Source organism: Stegostoma tigrinum, chromosome 25 (assembly GCF_030684315.1).
Source record: "Stegostoma tigrinum isolate sSteTig4 chromosome 25, sSteTig4.hap1, whole genome shotgun sequence".
Taxonomy (NCBI): Eukaryota; Metazoa; Chordata; class Chondrichthyes; order Orectolobiformes; family Stegostomatidae; genus Stegostoma; species Stegostoma tigrinum.
In genome coordinates this window covers 34,591,932-34,614,751 of record NC_081378.1, presented here as the reverse complement: position 1 = coordinate 34,614,751, position 22,820 = coordinate 34,591,932, and the positions used below count along the sequence as shown (strand labels likewise).

Genomic DNA, 22,820 nt, shown 5'->3' with positions numbered 1-22,820 from the left:
GTGCATGCAGTTGATTTTTTTTAGTCTGGAGGAAAGAGTGCCGTGAATTTGACAACATCGTCATAATTGGGCTTCAAGCAGAATTCAAAATTGGAAGCCAGGCTTCTTGGTCTTTTTGTGGGTACCACTGGGGTACCACAGAGTTTGGACTTCAGGCCCCAACTATTTACAATCTATATTAATTACTTGGATGCAATGTAGAAAATCCTATAGCCTAATTTGTAGACGACACCAAAATAGGTGGGAAAGTAAGTTGCAATGAAGAAACAAGAAATTTACAATTAAATATGATTGAGCCAAAACTTGGCTGATGAAGTTTTATGTGGATAAGTGTGAGGTTACTTGTTTTGGTCTGAGGAATAGAAAGGCAACTTACTTTTTTAAATGAAGTAAGCTTCAGAGTGCTTCGGTGCAAAGGGATCTGGGAGTCCTCATGCATGAATCGCAGAAAACTAGAATGCAGGGTACAGCAGGTAATAAAGAAGGCAAAAGGAATTTTGGCACTCATTGAGAAAAGAATTGAGCTTAAAAGCAGGGAAGTGTTGCTGCAGTTGTATAGGGCATTGGTGAAAACGCACCTGGAGTATTACATACAATTTTATGTCCCTTAACATGAAGTGCATGTAATTGCATTGAAGGCAGTTCAGAGAAGGTTCATTAGATTGATTCCAGAGATGACAGGTTTGTCTTATGAAGCAAAATTGAGCAGTTCATGCATGTACAGCTTAGGTGGGGCAGTCTAAAATGAGAGGTCACAGTTTTAGGTGGCAGAGATGAAGTAAAATTCTCTCAGAGGTCATGAATCTGTGGAATTCACTACTCCCGAGTGCACTGGATGACAGGACATTGAGTAAATTTAGGGAGGAGATAGATAGATCTTTCAATACTAATAGAATGAAGGGTTATGGAGAACAGGCAGGAGAGTGGAGTGGAGGCTGAGATGAGATCAGCCATGATCATATCAAATGGTGGATGAAGCTCGAAGGGCTGAATTGCCTACTTCTGCTCCTAGTTCCTATGGTCAAATAGTTTTGGATTGAAAATCAGACCCAGTGATTGGAGTGTTGCTTTGCATAACAATCTTATTTAGAAAATGTTAACTCCATCACAGTTAGTCAAAGTAGGGAAAAGATGCTGAATCTTCCAAATGCAATGGAGGAATTGTGAAGTCAAATTGGACCGCTAAATTGGCTGGACATCTAAATGAGGTCATATGCTAATTTTGAGGCCTAGGAGTTGACAGCGAAAAACCCCAAAGTGGAAGATATTATTTGGATGAACAAAGCATCGAAAAAAATTAAGAATGATGCATAGTGTTTTCAAACTTCCATCCTTGGTGGAAACCAGGAATGTGAAACTTAATGTTTCTACTGATGCTTCTTATACAAGTTTCTATCTGTTCCAAGCACAGGAAATTTTTTAATGTTTATTTTGGGAGACGGAGGCAAATATTACCCTTTTAGTTTGGGTAGCTTCAAAAGTTCAGAAGAATTACCTTAGCAGAATCTCCTTGCTCTTGTTGAGGCAGTCGATGTAGTATTTTCCCTTGTGAAATTATTGGAGGTATTTGAAAAAAGGGATTTTGCAGCAATACCCATTGACTGCTGCATTGATGATAAATCAGTATTGCATAATGTACATTCAATAAAATGTGTGAATGAGGTAAGCCTGAAGATCATTATTGCAGTTTTAAAACAGATGTAGAAAACAGGGAAATTTCCAAATTGTAATAGGCAAAAAGAAGCAGTCTGTTTTCTGACTACTTTATGAAGAAATAAGTAAGCTCCAAGAGACTATTTGAAATTCGAGAAAAGTGGATGTTTGAAACTCTAATGTACATTTAAAAATGTAGGAACATTGAATAATGTCATTTTACTCAATATGTTGTTGTTTTGTGTTTTTCTGATAGTTTTTCACTGTTGTTGCATGCATATTAATCTATTTTTACAAAAGAAAAGAGAATCTGTTATAATCTAGCTTGGTGCTAAATGGAACAGGGAACGGGTGTATACAAAAAGCAGGACAAATTCAACCTGGCCATTTACTACCGCATTGATTTACACTCAATCATTAGTAAAGTGATGGAAGGTGTCACCAATAGTGCTATCAGTCAGTGCCCGCTCAGCAATAATCTGGGCAGTGATGCCCAATTTGAGTTCTGTCAGGGTCTCAGCTCCTGACCTCATTACAGCCGTGGTTCAAACCTGGACAAAAAAGCTGAATACCAGCGGTGAGGTGAGAGTGACAGCCTTGACATCCAGACCTCATTTGACTGAATGTGGCATCAGGGTACCCTAGCAAAACTGGAATCAGTGGTAAAGGGGGCAAATCTTCCAGTGGTTGAAATCATACCTGACACACAAGAAGATGATTTTTGATGTTGGAGGTCAGTCATCTCAGCTCCAGGATATGTTTTCAGGAGTTCCTCAGAATAGTGTCCTAGGTTCAACCATCTTCAGGTGTTTATCAATGACCTTCCATCATAAAGGCTAGAAGTGATGATGTTCGGCACCATTCACGACTCTTCAGATACTGAAACAGTCCATTGTTCAAATGCAACAAGATTTGGACAATATCCTTGATTGGGCTAGCAAGTGGCATAGAACATTGTGCCACACAAATGCCAGGCCATGACTATCTCCAATAAGAGACAATCTAACCAATGCTCCTTGACACTCATTGATATCACCATCACCTGAATTCCCCCACTGTCAATATCCTCGGGATTACCATTGACCATAAATTCAACTGGACTTCACTACATCAATGCAGTGGCTACAAGAGCAATGCAGAGGCTAGGGATACTGCAATGAGTAACTCATCTCCTGACTCACCAAAGCCTTTTTGCCATCTAGTACAAGCGTATAAGATTAAGGGATTGGACACTCTGGTGGCAGGAAGCATGTTTCCGCTGATGGATGAGTCCAGAACCAGAGGACACAGTTTAAAAATAAGGAGTAGGCCATTTAGAACAGAGTTGAGGAAAACTTCTTCACCCAGAGAATGGTGGATATATGGAATGCTCTGCCCCAGAAGGCAGTGGAGGCCAACTCTCTGGATACTTTCAAGAAAGAGATAGATAGACCTCTCAAAGATAGTGGAATCAAGGGTTATGGGGATAAGGCAGGAACAGGATACTGATTGTGGATGATCAGCCATGATCATAATGAATGGTGGTGCTGGCTCGAAGGGCTGAATGGCCTACTCCAGCGCCTATTGTCTAAGTCAGGAGTGTGATGGAATGCTCCCCACTTTCCTGAATAGGTGCAGCTCCAAGAACACTCAAGAAGCTTGACATCATTGTGGATGGTACCACATCCACAAATATCACTCTCTCCACCTCTGATGCTCAGTAGCATTAATGTGGCTTATCTAAGCTGCACTACAGGAATTTACCAAAATCCTTAAACAGCATCATCCAAATCCATGTCCACTTCCATCTGGAAGATAAATGGGAATAGATAAAACAAATGTTGGCAGATAAATGGGAACACCACACTTGCAAGTTGCCCTCCAAGCCATTCACAATCCTGACTTGGAAATGTCTTGCAATTGAGGCCCAGTAACTGGTGGGCGGGTTTGTGAGGGGGATTTGGGGGTAACCGAGGGGAACAGGGGTAGCAGAGGGGGAATGGGACAATTGCGGAGTAGTGGGGGTAACTGAGGGGGAAATGGGGTAACTGAGGGGTTGTGGGGGTAACTGAGGAGGAATGGGGTAACTGAGGGGTTGTGGGGGTAACTGACGGGGAATGAGGTAACTGAGGGGGAGTGGGGTAACTGAGGGGTTATGGGGTAACTGAGGGGTTGTGGGGGTAACCGACGGGTTGTGGGTGTAATTGAGGGGGAGTGGGGTAACTGAGGGAGAATGGGGGTAACGGGTTGTGGGGGTAACTGAGGGGTTATGGGGGTAACTGAGGGGGAGTGGGGTAACTGAGGGGGAATGGGGTAACTGAGGGGGAATGAGGTAACAGGGGTTATGGGGGTAACTGAGGAGGAATGGGGTAACTGAGGGGTTGTGGGGGTAACTGAGGAGGAATGGGGTAACAGGGGTTGTGGGGGTAGTAGGGGGAATGGGGTAACGGGTTGTGGGGTAACTGAGGGGGAATGGGGTAACTGAGGGAGAGTGGGGGTAACTGAGGGGGAAATGGGGTAACTGAGGGGTTGTTTGGGTAACAGGCAGAAATGGGGTAACTGAGGGGTTGTGGGGGTAACTGAGGGGGAGTGGGGATAACTGAGGGAGAGTGGGGGTAACTGAGGGAGAGTGGGGGTAACTGAGGGAGAGTGGGGGTAACTGAGGGAAAATGAGGATATCTGAGGGGGAATGGGGTAACTGGAGGTGGAATTGGGGCAACAGATGATGCCCCATCCTCCCATCCGCTTTGCTGATTCCCCACTTGATGTTGAAGGCCAATGGATTTCAGGCAATTTCTCGATCTCACGTCCATGAAGACAACAGCAGAAGGTAGGACCCATCGGAGAATCGAACCCACGATGTAAAGGTGCGGAGGTCACTGCGCGTCTCATTATACCTGACCTCAGATACGAGAGGCATAGATAGAGTTGATAGCCAGAGACTATTTCCCAGGGCAGAAATGGCTAGCACGAGGGGTCATAGTTTTAAGCTGGTTGGTGGAAAGTGTAGAGGGGATGTCAGAGGCGGGTTCTTTACGCAGAGAGTTGTGAGAGCATGGAATGCGTTGCCAGCAGCAGTTGTGGAAGCAAGGTCATTGGGGTCATTTAAGAGACTGCTGGACATGCATATGGTCACAGAAATTTGAGGGTGCAGACATGAGGATCAATGGTCGGCACAACATTGTGGGCTGAAGCGCCTGTTCTGTGCCGTACTGTTCTATGTTCTGTGTTCTATGTTCCTTAAGCGTCACTAAGTCGAAAGCCTGGGACTCACTTCCTAATGGCATTGTGGGTCTACTGACAGAACGTGGACAGGATGTTCAAGAAAACTGCTCATCAACACCTTCCCAAAGGCAAGTAGGAATGGCCGATAAGTGCTGGCCAGCCGGGGATGCCCACAGAATGAATAAAAAGTTAATTTAAGAACTGAAAAGTGCTGGATCAGTGACGTATTGTTAGGAAATACAAACACCAATGGAGCAGTCACTGAGAAATCCTAAGCAGAGAAGAAACAGGCCTATCTGATCTAGAATGGAGATGCCATTTATGTTGTCTACAGGAAAAATGAGCAGGATTTTGCACATTTGTACAAATGACAGCATCCAGTGAAATGTATAATGATTCTTGGAAAGGCTTCACAACAAGAGCATTTGGTAAAAGGATTTATAACTGTGGGCAAAGTGTGTGGAGGACATTTGCGTAGTGAAGAGATAGTCTAGGGGTGGTAATCAGGCATTGTTAGCAGCGTGAGCAGAGTTATAGATTAGATTAGATTAGATTCCTCACAATGTGGAAACAGGCCCTTCGGCCCAACAAGTCCACACTGCCCCTTGCAGTATCCCATCCAGACTCATTCCTCTATAACCCACACACCCCTGAACCCTATGGGCAATTTAGCACGCCCGATCCATCTAGCCTGCATATCTTTGGACTGTGGGAGGAAACCGGAGCGCCCGGAGGAAACCCACGCAGACACGGGGAGAATGTGCAAACTCCGCACAGACAGTTACCCGAGGCTGGAACTGAACCCGGGTCCCTGGCACTGTGAGGCTGCAGCGCTAACCACTGAGCCACCGTGCCGCCCCATAGGTTGAAAAGTTTGGTTGTGATGAAATGAGAGTTTTATGGTGGTAATAATGTTACCACTAGGATGAGAAAAAGTGAGTGTGTCATTCAGGAAGTGTGAGAATTGCTTTCAAATATGAGAGTATAGGGAAGGATTTTAGTTTAAAGATGAAAGAGCTATTGTTGAAGAACCCCAAAAAATCACATGTTGACTTTTCCTCAACTGAAGCCTGAGTATTTCACTCGGACTGGAAGCTAATGTCAGTGTGGCGTGTTGTACTAAACTTTATTTCTGTAATGCTGGGCATTTTATTTTTCTATTGCCTAAGATCTTTTAACTAAAGAAGCAGTGCCTAGGTACTTTGGTATCGCAGTCAGTTCTGTAATTGGCGTGGTATAAACTTTTCACTGTACTCACTGAGTATAAGTGACAAAAAGGCTATTCTGTTCTGTTCTATTCTATTCTATATGATGTTGATGTCTATCTGTGTGACGATACTATGGCTTTTAGTGGTGCATTTTGTTGGTTTTTTTTGGAGCGAGGTTTGGAACCATAGAAACTGCATGATTAGAGGGAGCCGGGTCCCAAAGGACTAGGGTTTTAATTTTGCTTTCAGTAGTTATTGGGTTTTGAAGTTGGCTGAGGGAGCGGTTACTCCTTTCTCTGTTATAGCTAAAAGCTTAGGTTCTCTTTCTATTGCCAGAATCACATGTGTGATGATCTGTTTAACTGACTTTGCCTTTGCCAAGGGTGTGTAAATGGGATTTTATGATATTGAACATTTGCTGTTTAGTAGTTAAATAATCTTCTATTCTGTTAAGTTTTCCAATAGAATTAAGTTATTCCAATTCTTCTTTCTTTTTGTATGTATTTTAACTGAGGGTCAGAAGAATGTGTGTTTTGCCTAAAGCCGAGCCGAGTCGGGTCGTGTGACCAATTGAATTACATCTGGAACACATCACGTTACATATGCCTTTAAGCAAGATAAAAGTTATGGCCTAGGTTATCTCCTTGATATAGTTGCACAAGGTTTGGTCTGGTCCATAACATGTGATATATGAATGTAAGAAATAGGAGCAGGATTAGGCTTTTCAGCTCATGCCTGCCACACCATTTAATAAGACCATGCTGATTTGCCCTAGATCTCAACTTGTCTCATGTCAGCTCCTCAAAGCCCTTAACTCCTTGATATTTCAAAATGGATCTATCTCTTCTTTAAATACTTCCAGTGATCCACCCTCCACAACTCTCTGCAGTAGAGAACTCCAGGCATTCACTACTCCATGAGAGAAGAAATTCCTTCACATCTATTTTAAATGAGTGTCTTCTTAGACTGTAACTATGTCCCCTAGTTTAAGATGCACCCACTAGTGGAAAAATCTTCTCAACATTAATCCTGTCAAGCCACCTGTTATTTATGAGATTTTGAAATGTTATTCCTTTTAGTTAAGTATAATTTTGAAATACTCTTCAAAGGATATTTCTGTTGTTTTTAGTAACATGTTTTCTGCTATTAAGTTGTGACATATTTATTTTCTGTTATTAGGACCAAGAAAATTGTAGATTATTCACAGGGTGGAGACTTTGATGATGGTGAGTTTGATGTAAAGTTTAAAACATTTTTTTTGTGAAATACACTAATCTTGGTGTATAATGAAGTTAAACATTCATGGAGCATCTTAGGAGCAGAAAAGCTGACGTTTCGGGCCTAGACCCTTCATCTAGCTCCACACTTTGTTATCACGGATTCTCCAGCATCTGTAGTACCCACTATCTCTCAAACATTCAAGTGCAAGTTTGCACTCTCACTCGTGTTGCCTGATGTAAAGTTGTTTCCATGCAGTTTTCCCTTTTTCTTTCATCTTCTGAATTCTAATTTCAGTATAATTCAATCGGCTTTTATTGCAGATATGGTGAAGTATTCCATATTCTAAACATGAAGGTTGTTTTTTGTTTTAATCTCTTCCTTTTTCGTGACTAACCCCTGAGTTTTTAACCTATTTTGTCCCGATCTAATGATTTGTGAAAGTAAATTTTCACCAACCATCTAAAATTGTGGCTTGATTTTTGAATAATTACATTTGACTGATCATCCCTTTACCTTCCCTCTTTCTCAATTTAACTTTCTTATGCCACTTAAAAGAAGTATATATTTTAAGAAATAAAGCCAAGCCGTTCTTCTAACCATCTGTTAAGTCCCATATCAACTCCTTTTTAGAATTAAAAATTGATGCTTTTCCATTTGTTTGTTTTGCTGCATCATCATTTTTTGGCTAACTTGTATCCGATTTCGAGATAACGAAGTGTGGAGCTGGATGAACACAGCAGGCCAAGCAGCATCTTAGGACCACAAAAGCTGACGTTTCTGATGAAGGGTCTAGGCCTGAAACGTCAGTTTTGTGCTCCTAAGATGCTGCTTGGCCTGCTTTGTTCATCCAGCTCCACACTTTGTTATCTTGGATTCTCCAGCATCTGCAGTTCCCATTATCTCTTGTATCTGATTTCATAGCTTGTTAAATTAACCCCAACTCACATTATCTTTAGCCTTGATTAAAGTTTCCTGGTTTCATAAGTTTCTTTTTAACTACAGTTAATATTGAATAAAAAAATCCATTAACCAGTGAGCTATGCAAAGGTACCTTTGTAACTGGAGCAATAAATATTCTCCAGTATGTGTACATGTGTTCTTACAGATGAAGATTTTGCGTATGTATCAGCTCCTCCAAGTAAAAAATCCCGTCTAACAACTAAGGATCAGAAACAAATAAAAGGGAAAAAAAATAACATTTCTGGCAGTCAAGATGCAAAAGCTGAAAAGGAACGACCTAAAGAAAGGTGAATAAATTCATAGGATTATTGTTCATTTTGTAATTTTGCAGATTATTCCAAGCAAGTAAATGTGAACAAATGCAAGCATTTTCTTTCTTAAGAGCTGTATGTCAATTTGTCTATTTACTTAAAAATACTATACTTTGGAAGACAAAAGCTAATTGGCTATCACTTAAGTGGAAAATCACTTTCTGCTGGTTGGTGCAGGAGTCTTTATTTGTACACCAAGCTAGTGACATCAGTTTTTCTTTCCTCAGTGTCACAATTTCAGTGAAGTCTAATGTTTCCCTTTTAATGAGTGGCTAGTTCTTTTGGTGGGGGGGGGGAGCGGTTTATATTATTATGGTTTTATTATTATAGTAATGTTCCTTTATTCACTGAACTCAATTCTCAAGTCTTTAGTATACCCTCGTAGACAGTTTCAACCACTTGGCTGATCTTTGCAGCAAAATTCCAACTATTCATATTAATTCTGGAAACTTGCCAGCAAAAAAAAAATCAGCAATTGAAAACTGCCCCCTTGATTGGAATGACGTAGCAATGATAAATATCATTAGTGTTTGTATTGTTTAAGTTGTAAAGATCTGGAGAGATTTTTTCTTTGTATTGTTAAATAATTATGGATAACTTGTATGTCTGCATGTACCTTTTCTTCTACTTTTGCTGTTAATGCTGTTTGCATTGGAATTTTAATACTTTCAACTCATTCGTCAGATTGTTTCATAACATAGGTTGCCACTTGATGAAAAACTTTATCAAAGAAACCTGAAGGCTGCATTAGTCTTATCAGTGCAAGAGCCAGCTAGTGAAGGTGAGGAATCTTTTTAAACAAGGTAGAAATTTCAATTCTTTAATAAGTAACGGTTCTTACCCCAGTTAAATTGTTACCTCAAAATATTTTAATATGTCTACTGTTGGCTGAAGCAGAAAATATTTTTTCACACCATTAGCAATTTGTACTTTGTACTTGTATTTTATAGCTTGCCAATATTTTGTAGGTGGGAATATTGTTAGGACTGACAGCTCCCCAATTCTTTTATGTAAAAGGTATTTTGTGACTTGGACGCTCAAGTTGGTGGACTCACTGTCTTCTTTAGTATAATGAGTGTGCTTATTAAATTATTTTCAAGATAGTGTAATTAAACAGAATTGATCCTTCATTTTCACTCTGGCTAAGGCCTGTCATCACCCAATAAAAGTTGTTTTTCAGGACTGGAACAAATAACTAATGAGTATTATGATCTACAGCAAACTGACAACTACATTTGGTGATGACTGTGTGTAGAAGAGGCCCATCTACATGGAGGTTGGAGGAAAAAGTAATTGCGTTGAAAAAAGCTAGTTGAATGGGAAGAAGTGGACTTCATCCTTCGTTGCCCAGCAAATGCTGGGACAGCAGATGCAATATTTGTGCCAAGTTCCAAAAGTTGCTTTAGGAAAGTGGAGGGAATTATAATAGTTTCTTAATATGCTACATTTATTTACTTGATTACATGTCTGAGACCGGCAAAGGAAGTTTTAAGGGACAGGCTAGATTTTTTGCTTTTGTAGTATATTGGGTAGATGTGGTATTTTTAAATTGTGGAACATTGTGGTATCATTTATACACTGGATGTGACAGATACCATATACATTCAAGTTATTAATCTCTCAGCCAGGTGCCATAAAGAGCTTGGAGCTATGGGAATATAGGATCAAATCTTGAATTTTGTTTTACACATCTGCTACCACTTCAAGTTCTTTAGAAAGGTTCATAAGAAACTTTCTGAAACCTTCTTTTTCATGGGAGGAGTGAGCCAAGGTCAAATGTTGTCACCAGTTTTATTTGATATTTTCATCAGTGATGTACTGGGTAGAATCCTCAATGTACTTATGTCTGTCAATTGCCAGCATTTCCCTTAGTATGACACACTTTTTATAAATGGTGATGCTGATGGATTCGTCTGGCATTCAAAGTCCTCTTGCAATCTTTTCTGTTAGTAGCTCTTGGGATGTGAGCATTGCCTCCCACATCAAGTTCCTCTTCAGTCCTGATGAGATGCAGCCTTTGGAACTCATGCTGTTAGTTTCAGAAAACTAGTCCATTTCTGTAACTGTACTGTCCCAATTACAATTAAGCTTGTTTTACTCTCACTGTTTGAATGGCTTCTTGCACTGTGATGCCTTAGCCCATTTGCCTATCCTTCCTACAGTCACTGATTTCCTCCATTCAAGCTGCAAGAGTGCTGATGCTATGGATAGTTGCAAGAGCTGAGGCTACTTCATTGCTATCTTCTATGTCCACATACCTACCCCTTCATTGCAGTCCCAAACTCCTCTCGCTGACCTTGAGTAAAATCAGAAGTATCTATCCTCAGGGGTGTTGTACCTCAGGGAACAAAGTTTGCAGCCACCTTGTCCCCTCCCTGTTCTAAGCTATGTCCGAAGCTCAGGCTTCAACTCATCATCTTGGGGTTGAAGTTACTTGATTGCTCCCGATGTGGTTCCTATGTATCCTTGCTACACAATCAAGTAGCTATAGTAAATCCCTTGTCCTGTCATCATTGTTGTGATTTATTTAATTAAGGAGCCATCAAGTTTGAGATTATAACTCAATTGTTATCTATTGTTATGTTAAGTAGTTTACCTCCTTAAGCTATAAATATAATGTAATAGTTGCATTTCCTCACTGCAAAACTACTGCTCTGGTTTAAGCAAAGGAAATCTTAAAACACACCAACCAGTGATCTGCCTGTTCTCCTATTTAATATCTTTGAACAATTACCAGCTATTAAAAACTGATAAAAGGCATCAAAACCTTCTACACTGAATTTTCAACAAATTCCCAAGTTATACATTGAAGCAGTCTGTCATAGAGTCATACAGCATGGAAACAAACTTTTCAGTCCAGCCAGTCCATTCCAACCATAATCCCAAAATAAACTAATTTCACTTGCCTACACTTGGCCCATATTCCTCCAAACATTTCATAGAACAAAGAACAGTACAGGCTCTCCAGCCCAGGATGTTGTGCCATCCTATTATCCTACTAAGATCAAACTACCCTGCATACCCTACATTTTACTATCACCCATGTAAACTTGCAATCTCATCCTTAAAATTGGACTGTTAAAATCTTCCCAGCAACTGAGGTCAAGCTGGCTAACTGGCTGATAGATTCTGCCCTCCTCTCAACTTAAATGGCAGTGTTACGTTAACCATTTTCCAGTTCTCCAGGACTTTCCTTTAAATGTCTTTTAAATGATATAACTACCCTCACCCACCACTTCCTCTGGAGGTTCATTCCACACACGAACCATTCTCTTGTGATTTAAAAGAAAAATTCTCCCATGTCTTTTTTAAATCTCTCTCCTCTCACCGTAAAATTGTGCCCCTAGTCTTGAAATACTCCACCCTAGGAAAAAATGCCTGCCATTCACCCTGTCTATACTCCTTGTAATTTTATAAATCTCGATAAGGTCACCCCTCAACCTCCTGTACTCCAGTGAAAAAAGTCCTTGGTTTAATCTGTGCTCCTGTTACATGAAAAAAGTAGAATTAAATTATGATAGTTACATATGTTATACCTGAAGGCAGACCCTTGATGCATTGCAGTCTTTCCATCCTGTGATTTTTGTTAACTTGACAATAACATTTCTTCAATTTTCAAGCCATCCAACATTAATATTAATCTTCCTTTCACTTCTTTCACTTCTAGAGGGGGTGCAGAGGCGGTTCACTAGGTTGATTCCGGAGTTGACGGGGTGGTTTATGAGGAGAGACTGAGTAGATTGGAATTGTACTCATTCGAATTCAGAAGATTGAGGAGGGGATCTTATAGAAACATATAAAATTATGAAAGGAATAGATGAGATCGAAGTAGAGAGGATATTCCCACTGGTAAGTGAAGCTAGGACAAGAGGGCATGGCCTCAAGATTAGAGGGAGCAGATTTAGGACTGAATTGTGAAGGAACTTCTTCACTCAGAGGGTTGTTAATCCAAGGAATTCCTTTCCCAGTGAAGTAGTTGACACTACTTCAGTGAATGTTTTTAAAGGTAAGGTAGATTTTCTTTTGAACAATAAAGGAATTAAGGGACATGGTCAGAACGTGGGTAAGTGGATCTGAGTCCATGAGAAGATCAGCCATGATCTTACTGAATGGCGGAACGGGCTTGAAGGGCAGAGCGGCCTACTCCTGCTCGTAGTTCTTATGTTCTTCGTCCTTGCAAGTTATTTTCTCCATGATGTTTCTTACAAATTTTATTTTAATGACCTTCTGCTTATTTTAATTGTATTTGATAAATTTCTTTGTTGAAGCAAATAGCAGCATTTTAAAAATCTTTAAAAGAATTTGATTGCTGTTTGGGCTCTCAGGCGGAATCACAAATTATTCATATTTGAAAAATATGATTGTTTAAACTGTGGATATTGTAGCTCTGTTATTTTCTATGTGTGATTCTGTAACTACCACATTCCACAGTGACTGCTACAGTTTATTTCCTTGAAATATGATTGTGACATTTGAAGTGCAACTGGCAGGAATTGCAGAAATTCAGCAGAAATTGCAGTCATAATGTACAATAAATTCTGGGTTAATAATACTATATTTTCTTTATGCTATTCAGAACAGAAACTGTAGAATTCCATAGATGTTTTTCTATACACTTAGATAATATTTCTGGTGAAAATGAAGGTTCCGCAGTTCGATCTAGACCAAAGCGAACAGCAACTGGAGCTGCAACTCAATTGAAGCAAATTCTGCTTGATGATAGAGGTAGTGATGGTGAATGTGAAGAAGATTCTGCGGGTGAACAGGACTACATGGCGGGTGAGTAACTGGTAAATAATAATTATAAAATCATTCCTGTTTGGATAAGTGAATTCTACCATTAAATGCAAAACAACTGCTAATGTACAACTACTTTCTCTTTCAATGTATTTATAGTAATGCTTTGTAACAAAAGTAACCTCCTCCTTTACTCCTATTTAATTGAATATTGAGTTTCACACATCGTAGGGTTGGAATGCAATTTTTACACTACTTGAATAAAGGATACATTTTGAAATTTGCAACTAATATACAAAAAAAATAAAATTCACTAGTTTTAACCTGACTTTCATTAAAAAGTTAATAGAATTCCATTTGCTAGTTGTGTACATTTTTAGTGCACGATATGAGATGCATATTTTGCCTGTAACGGTGACTTTTGTTCTTGGTAATTTTCCAAATCCAATTCCAAGTAAACTATTTATTTTAGATCTGTGACAATATAATGATGGTCAAGTACATTTCCAAGTACAAAATGAGACAAGGTGGCCTGTCTGATTTAGTCTATCCCTTTCAGAAGATCATGTGCAACTTTCATTACTGTGTTCTGGGCAGTTGAGGAATGTAAATAATCACAGGCATAACTCTTCCAAGGAAAGCTATATTAATTGAATCTTAAGACAGCAGTATTCCTCCTAATGTACCAACCGACCTTACTGAACTCTGTACTGTTATATTTAACATCAATGGTGTTAATGGTCCAACTAATATTTGGTAATCTCCAAAATAAATCAGTCCAAGATCTAAACAGATTCTACTTGTTATCTACTTTTTATTGGGATTAACTAATACAAAATTAGCTGATTCACCATGCTGGCAAATGCATGGACAAGTTGGTCCATAGGATCGGTTTCTGTGCTGTACACCTCTATGACTCTATGACTATCCGCACTTTGAAATTAATCAAAACTGAACTTGCTGAAACTAACATGCGATTGACTCAAGGAGAACAAGTATTCTTCATATTCGGCAGCAGAAATTGTACCATAGGTTTTCAGTTTTGGCATATTCCTGGAACCTGTGAAAGGATGTTTTCTTCATTGTCCATCCTCATAAATTATTTGGGTTGAGGCACACAAGAGATCTCTAATTTTGCTGATGATAGAAAATCAGGGACATTGTTAGCCTGTGAGAATGAATGAAAAATGGCACACGCAGGCATGTAGATTAGGCCAGTAAATGGTAATAACAGCTCTATGTGGAGAAATCTGATGTTCTATAATTTCAGAGAAAACTACAATAATGGAAAGAGTTCCTAAATGGTAGTTTTTTTGTTTAGTGGCGGACTCAGAAGGTCTCTGGCACAAATATTTAGATCAATGAACATGAGCATGCGATAAAAGTTATGTTTAAAGGGTATTTTGAACTGATTACGTTGTCTAAGGCTGTTCTGGGAATCATTAAAAGTGGATATCAGAACGATGAATGGCCTACCCTGTTGCTGCATGAAATACATACATGTCTGTATACACAGAGTGACCTGGCAAAAACATGCAAAGTCGTGTGTTCCTAAGCTCCTAAGTGTTGAAGAACTGAAATGATGTCTAAGTTGGTCCGAGTTCAGGATCATAATGATGCCGTGATTTGCTCCTGCTGACTGTGAGGATACAAAGATTGTAAGGGATGGTGGCCATGGATCATATAGGGGTATTGTTCTGGAAAAGCAATTGCGTGATGGGCAGAACAAGCATTCGGTAAGCTGTAGCCATCAGTAAATTGCCCTGATTTTAATGTAGGGAATTTGCACCACCAATTTATTGATTCAAACTCAAGATTTTGAGCACTGCTCCTTCATCAGGTGAAGTGATTACTTTTTGGAGCACTCCAAAAGCTTGTGGTCGCAAATATATCTGTTGTACTATAAACAAACATATTGGTGTTATGTGACCTCTGACTTTGTCCACCCCAATCCAACACCAGCATCTTCACATCATAGCTCATTGATGAAAGAGGAAAATTAGGAGTGGCATATAAATGAGCCGAGCAGGGTTTTAATGAGCTATAAATGCAGGGAAAGAAAGTAGTTACTGCTCAATGGCAAGATTATAAAATACTGACATTTAAGCTTTGAGAGGCAATTGGAAAAATGTTTCACGATGTTGAGAACTTGATTTTTGTCATTTTCTGTTTATATATCCTACATTTCTCACATTTACTCAGACCACGCTAGGAAGGGAATATTCTGTCCTAAATATACAAATTTTGTGATAGAAATACTGTGAAACTTTACAACTAAACTTTATCTTTGATAATTTTTATTTACAATGATGTATGCAATCCCACAGATTATGGGATTATTTTTAAGAGTGCCTAGTTCATGCTATTCTGAACATGACAATGCAGTCAGAAAGACAAGGAGGAGTGATAGACCATACTGTTAAAATTCTAACAGAATTTAATCTTCACAGATACAGGAAAGAGACAAGGCATAGAATCACAATCAAGTACAGAGAAATGAATAAGTTCCTCTTTTCCATTGCTGAAGTTGGCTAAAGTAGTACATGAGTTTCTTTTTAAAATGTAACCTTTCAATTCTACCTGCACCAGCTACAATATGTGTAAATTTGTATAAAGAAATGGGCAAGAAAAATCTTTTGATGTCAAACGCACTTAGATAATGTGTAAAACTTATTAAAAAGATAAAACTTGTCCTGTATCTTGCAACACACACAGTCTTGCTCACACACTCATATGTATTTCATCTCATTTCTGTTTTAACTGGGCAACTCCTGAGTTTTAAACAGGGATCCTACTCTTGATTCTGCAACAGGAAGAAACACCCTGTCTATGGCTATCTGTCAAGACCCCTCCAGGATCTTGCTTGTTTCAGTCAAGTTGCTGCTTACTCCGAAATACAGAACACTGTGAATACTCGGAAACAAAATCAGAATTTGCTGGAAAAACGTAGCAGGCCAAACAGCATTTCTGGAGAGAAAGAAGAATTTGGGGCGGCATAGTGGTTAGAACTGCTGCCTACAGTGCCAAGGATCCGGGTTCAATTTTAGCCTTGGGCGACTGCCTGTGTGGAGTTTGCACGTTCTCCCCATGTCTGTGTGGGTTTTCTCTGGGTGCTCCGGTCTCTTCCCACAGTCCAAAGATGTGCAGGTTATGTGGATTTGCCATGCTAAATTGCTGTAGTGGTCAGGGAGGTGTAGATTAGGTGGGTTATGGGGAATGGGTCTGGGTGGGATGCTCTGAGGTTCAGTGTGGACTTTTTGGGCCAAAGGTCCTGTTTCCACACAGTAGCGATTGTGTGATTCTTAACTTTTCATGTCTGGTGACCCTTCTTCAGAACTCTGCAGTTCATTGGGTTTTTTTGTCCAACGATTACTTGTCCAATGTTTCCTCAAGATGACATTCCCATTCCAGATGATAGTCTAGTATACCTTCTCTGAACTGCTTCCAACACATTCTCTTTAATAAAGCGGCAAAAAGAGTACAAAGTACTTCAGATATGATCTCACAAGTGCCTTATATAACTGAAGCAATTACTTTTGAGGTCAATTTCCCCTTGCAATATATGACAATATTTCATCAGTTTTTCTAATTAACTGCCATGCCTGCATACTAACCTTTTTGTGATTCATGCACCAGAGCACCCAAATCCCTTTGCACTGCAGAGCTCTCCTTTTTCATTCTGCCAAAATCACATTATACTATATTTTCCAGATCATTGATTACTTGCTTAACTAACTTATATCCCTTTGTATCTTCCTTATGTCCTCTTTACAACTTGTTTTCCTACCTGTTTTTGTGTCAGCAGCAAATGTAACAATCATACCTACCATCCTTTCCTCCAAGTTGTTTGCATAAATTGTAAAATGTTGAAGCTCTAACGTTACTTCCTGTGGTACACCACTTGTTATATCCTGCCAATCTAAAAAAGACTCATTCATGCCTACTCCCTGCTTCTTGTTAGTCAGCCACTCTTCTCACTGTGCCAGTATGTAACCTGCTTAACCACAAGTTCTTATTTTTCGCAATAACCTATGATGTGGTACTTTATTAAATGCCTCCTAGAAACCAAAGTACAATACATCCACTAGTTCCCCTTTTAACCTCAGCATATGTTACTTCCTTAAAGATCTCCAATGAATTGGTTGAACATGATTTCTCTTTGTAACATGTTTCTGTCATATAATACTGCTTTTTCGGCACACAGTGGAGAATATCTACGTTAACGTGAGTTTCAGTCAAAGTTATCGAGGTAGGGCAGTCTTCTGTACCCTTTGACATAATGTGTTCCAGTTTAATTTGTTTGGTCTCTGGCAGCATCTGCAGATGCGATACTACACATTGCTGTTAGTTTTGTTTTAAAGAAATTAGAAACAATGGCAAACATGATCTTCTGTGGGAGAACTGCCTAGAATGTCTCCTGTTATTCCACTTCAGAGATTTTATTTGTAGAATAGGTGACTTCTGCAGCCATTTAAAGAGTGCCCTGACTCACTTAAAAGTTTTTATTTCTTTTCAAACTAAATTCCCAGATATTAGATCACTAAATGGAATGAATTATTTATAATCCTTACGTTACAATTTTATAGCAATATATAAATAACAATGTTGCATAGTTTCAGCAATTATTCCAGATTTGGAATGTGTTTCTCCATACCCCCATTTAGCAACAACTTTTCTGAAGAAAGAAGTCGTGAACTATCTAAATTTTAGGATAACGTGCTGTTTATTGGGACCTGGAATTCAGAAGGAAAAGTAAGATTGTCATAGTCCCAGAAGACCACAGAACCGTTCCCTCATTTTAAGCCAGAGAGAGAGATGGAGGGGGCGCGGATTTAACTGGTGGTGAGTTTAACCTGCGGGTCACCATGCTTCAGGTGAGGGACAGTTTGAGAGGGTGACCTCAGCCGGGGTGGAAATTAAACTCTCACTATTGGTGTCACTCTGCTCTGCAAACCAGCCTTGCAGCTACCTGAACCCAAGAAAATAGTATAACCCTAAAATAAATTTTTTGACGGATTGCTTACTACAGCTTGAGGTCTTTTTTGTAGTAGCCTTGTTAAAACTGATAAATTTCTTTTTGAATAATTGAAGTAAAATTGATTTATTTCTGTTAATATTCAGGCATTTGACCTGCTAATTATTTTACAACATGTCCTAAGTACAGAGAATATTAAATGGTTTTTTGAATATTTTAACAGCACTATGGAAGCTGTTGAATTCAAGGAATTTAAATGTTGTAGGCAACATTAGTGATTTAAATACACTTCCTGCCATTTAATGGTGATGTCCCTGATAATTATACCTTAAAGTGCAATATTTTACCTATGTTGCTTTAACTCATGACTTCTAATCAGGAACTGGTTGCCCATCAAGATAACTTATTAAACAAAGATAGTGCGTCAGATTCCTGGTGCTGACCTACTATCGTAAATCCGATCGCATTACGTGTATTTGATCCCTGTACAGCATCAGAATTAATTTAGTGTGAACATTAGTTTTTAAATATGTCAACAGTTTTAGTTCTAAGGATGGATGACTTCATTGCACAGTGCTTTGGAATGAGAAAAATAAATGGCTTTCAGCTCTATCCAGTTCAAATCCTAATTGTATGTTATGACTTATTTAGTAACATTGACCTAAATTGTTAAATCTGGCTTATTTTTAAGTGATAATTACTATCTAACATCTTGGAAAAGCATTAAGCATAAGTTTAAATAAAGATGTAGTCAATCCACTTCTGAACGTGTGTGTCCGCACGTACTAGGTATTTACACAGTGAGTGGAAGGTCATTAAAGTGGTGCTGGAATTGAACTTTGCCATGAACTCAGCCAGCAAACTCAAATATTTTATTATTGTTATCAGTCAAAACTATAGCAATTCCCCTTTTGTGAATATTCTAGTAGTTACAATATTTTAGCAGCTGACCTGTATGTTACATTAAATGCCCGATGTATTATCAGTGTATAGCCTCTACACATTCATCAAGCTACATAGCCATTGAAAAGTAGTTAATATTGTTGATATACATTTTTGTTTGGATCATTGGAAATGTGTTTGTTCCCTTTGTTTTAAAGCCCATAAGTTGTTCGTAGTATTTTAAGCAGTGGTACAAAACACTTCTTAGGCTGCTGTTGTAAGACTGGGAGCAATGTGAGGCACAGAACAAAAGTTAAAGTCAAACTATTTTTAAGAATAGGTGAACTATGTAAAATGACAAAGATTTGTAACTAGATAATGGTATTGATTGAGGAATACATAGTAGCCGGGATACTGGAAATGCTTCCTTGTTCTTCGTTAAAATAGTGTCGTCGAATATTTTACATCCTCCCAAGAAACACATGTGGCTCCTCAGTTTGTCTTAGCCAAAATATGGCACCTCAGACACTGTAGCATTTCCATTGAAGTGTCAGTTTGAATTATTTGTTCAAGTTTCACAACCCATTGACCTGTTATGTTGTGTGACTAACGAGCTAAATTGTTATGTTTAGTACCAGTGTATGAAAATTTTCCTTGGATAAAGAAGAATTAGGGGAGATTTTTAACACAGAAGACAATAGTAAGAAAAAGGCAGATTATTCCTCAGGAACACAAATATTGTTTATGAGGTGACTCAACATAGAGTTACAATATTTTGTAACTAAATATATGTCCCTAAAAATAAATTTATCAAATTACAATAATTGACTTATTATAATCAAACCAACTAAATTTTTTTCTTTAGTTTACTTAAATGTCTAAGTTTGTATTGTTTGAGATTTGTAAAATATTTTACGTTGTTTATTGCCAGCACTGAAATGGCTGATACCTGTGTAGCTCAGATGGTATCAGTGACGTGAAGAAAAATGATCTCCAAAATATTTTGGCATTTCTATAGGCAAAAATTCTGCTTGCATTTTCATTTAGTGTTCAGTTGGCATTTCTATTTTTCGCTGCAGTAAAATGTATTGGCCGTTCAGCAGATTTGACCCATTTCCTTCCACAGATTATAGTTGCTTGTCTCTCTGATCACAGATTTTATAGCCTGACTAATGGATAAAAATAAGGCTTTACCCCCAATGTCTTTTTAGCCTGAGGATGTTATGGCTTTATTCCAATTACAATAGCAAATTATCAGCTGTCGTAAGGAAATATTTTTAACAATCATCTCAACTGGAAGTGAAATGGTAACTAATTTCAGTGCGTCAACACTCAGGAGTTCGACTCATCCCTGCAATGTGATTAAATGGCAGCAACATCTTGGTTCTGGGCAACTTCTGTTCCATTGCACTGTGTTTGTTTACGCCTGTGCAAGGTTACTACACAACCTCGTCGTTGCATTGGTTCAAATCCCACTTAGCCTGGAAGTGTCTTCACATGGCTGCAAAAGTTGTTTAAAAATAACAATACCAAGGTTTTGATCACACCAACAATAATGTATTGACGTTGGCTTTGCGTAATGCCTACCACAACCCTGGTAATTCATTTACAATGTGAAGATAGAAATGATTTGTTCGAATATTCATGCATAATTACGCCTATGTTGCAGATTGCCTTTTTTTTAAACTTCTTCCAAAAGTAGAAGACAGGGTTAACTGAGTTTGGATAAATTGCAAAATGATATTTGTGAGCTTGCTCAGTTGGTCGGAGTTCAAGACCAATATTTTAGGTGGATTGAAGCCAAGTGAGTCTTGGCAGCATTGCGGCAATCAAAATGTTCAATGTTTCAAATAAATGTCTGATTTCACAGAATTCACACTTGAATCCGACATCTGAGCAAAGTATATTGGACAGACTACTGAACTGTTTGATTCTCATTGTACCTGAAGATGTTTTTGTTAATGGTGAATAAAACATTATGAGCCCATACTTTACATGCCGTATTTACAAAAGGTGTAGAATGCTAAACAAAGTGTTTCAGCATCCAGTGCTTCACTGTAACATAGCAAACAAATTTCAATGCAATTAAGCGTGAGGTGGTGTATTTGGGTAGGAAGAAATTGGAGAATGCATTCTGCTTGGATAATAAGTGTTTGAATGGAGTGGAGGAGCAGAGGAATCTATATTCTGTAAGTACAACAAGATCTTTGGAATACTTGTACCTACTTATATTGAGCAAATTGTACAGGCCATTCAGCCCAAATAAATCTATTTCGATGTTTGTGTTACACAAGTTTCCCCACACTTCACTTCATATAACCTTATCATAGATACTAAAGATAGTAAGACAGTTTAATGTTTTTTTAAATGCAAATTGAGCACTGATTGATTCTGTAGGATTAAGATTGGAATTCTGAGAAATTAGATTAATAATTGTGTCAAACCTTGCTTGGATCACAGTCAGGTGCTGTACGTGGTTCTGAACTGCACATAATCAAAAGAATATAACAGCTTTGTTGCCAGAACAGACACAAGGATGAAATAGAGTTGAAAGAGGTATGTAAATCATCAGGAATGTGTGAACGTGGTGGGGATTTGTTCTTTGGAAAAGCAAAGCTGAGGTGTGACCTGGCAGAGGTATTTCAAGGTAAATAAAGGCTTTGATAGGGAAACTGTTGGGAAGATATTTTCACTTGAGTGGGAGACCACAACTCGGGGCCACAAATATAAGATGTCACTAATTTTACCCAATAGAGAATTCATGAAAAACTTAGTTATCTATAGAGTGAAAATAATGTGGAACATTCTACCACCAGGAATAGTTGAGATAATGTCACAAATTATTTCAAGGGGAGATAAATAAGTATGAGGGAGGAAGGAATGCTAAGATAGCTGATATGGTTATATGAAGTGGAGTGTGGGGAAACTTGTATAACATAAACATCAAAATAGATTATTTGGGCTGAATGGCCTGTACAATCTGCTCAATATAAGTAGGTGCAAGTGTTCCAAAATCCTGTAGTACTTATAGAATAATCAGAATAATGTTTGAAGGTTCACTAAAGGTAGGCTATGTTCAATATGTTTAATATAGTTTCTGAAGGGTATGCAGCAGCTAAAGAGAGATTAAAAATTCCTCCACTTTAATGGATAAAAGCATTAGAGCTCTTATTGTGCTTATTCTAGATTTTTAGAAAGCATTTGTTAAATCTAAATGTGTAGAAAGAGAAAATTTTGCAAAGTGGTTCGAAATATGGTTGACAGACTGGATAGGGTTAATTAGAGAAAGGTTTGATGACAAAATCTGGTGATCAATGTTGGGCCTGATTTTATTCTGTATAATCAAATATGAAATATAGACTTTGGCATAGAAAACACGAATAAATTTTATTCTTATTACACAATAGGGATTTTATAAACATTGATGAGCCCATTGGGTTTTCTGGAGGATTGCTGGGATTGTTGCAAAATGAGAGATGCAGTTTAATACAGAGAAGTATAAGATAATGCATGTTGGGATGAAAATAAGAATGGACAGGCACTAACGTATGTTAATGAACAGGGGCACCCAGGAATTGAAACATGCAAACGCTGCATGTTTATTAAGGCACAACAAAGGTCAAAAGCACTGAGTAGTTTGTAAACTGAGTTCAAGAGCAAAGATTAATG

At 38.5% G+C, this 22,820-nt stretch overlaps 1 protein-coding gene across 3 annotated transcripts in view; it reads left to right on the top strand.

Annotated features, from left to right (window-relative positions):
* Window positions 1-22,820, top strand: part of rad51ap1 (RAD51 associated protein 1) — a 46,263-nt gene that overhangs the window by 3,841 nt on the left and 19,602 nt on the right. For all 3 annotated transcript variants that reach the window (XM_048553672.2, XM_048553671.2, XM_048553673.2), the window contains exons 2-5: window positions 7,245-7,291; window positions 8,392-8,533; window positions 9,259-9,338; window positions 13,178-13,336. In XM_048553672.2, coding sequence (XP_048409629.1) covers window positions 7,245-7,291; window positions 8,392-8,533; window positions 9,259-9,338; window positions 13,178-13,336 — 428 coding nt within the window. The remainder of the gene's footprint in view (window positions 1-7,244; window positions 7,292-8,391; window positions 8,534-9,258; window positions 9,339-13,177; window positions 13,337-22,820) is intronic.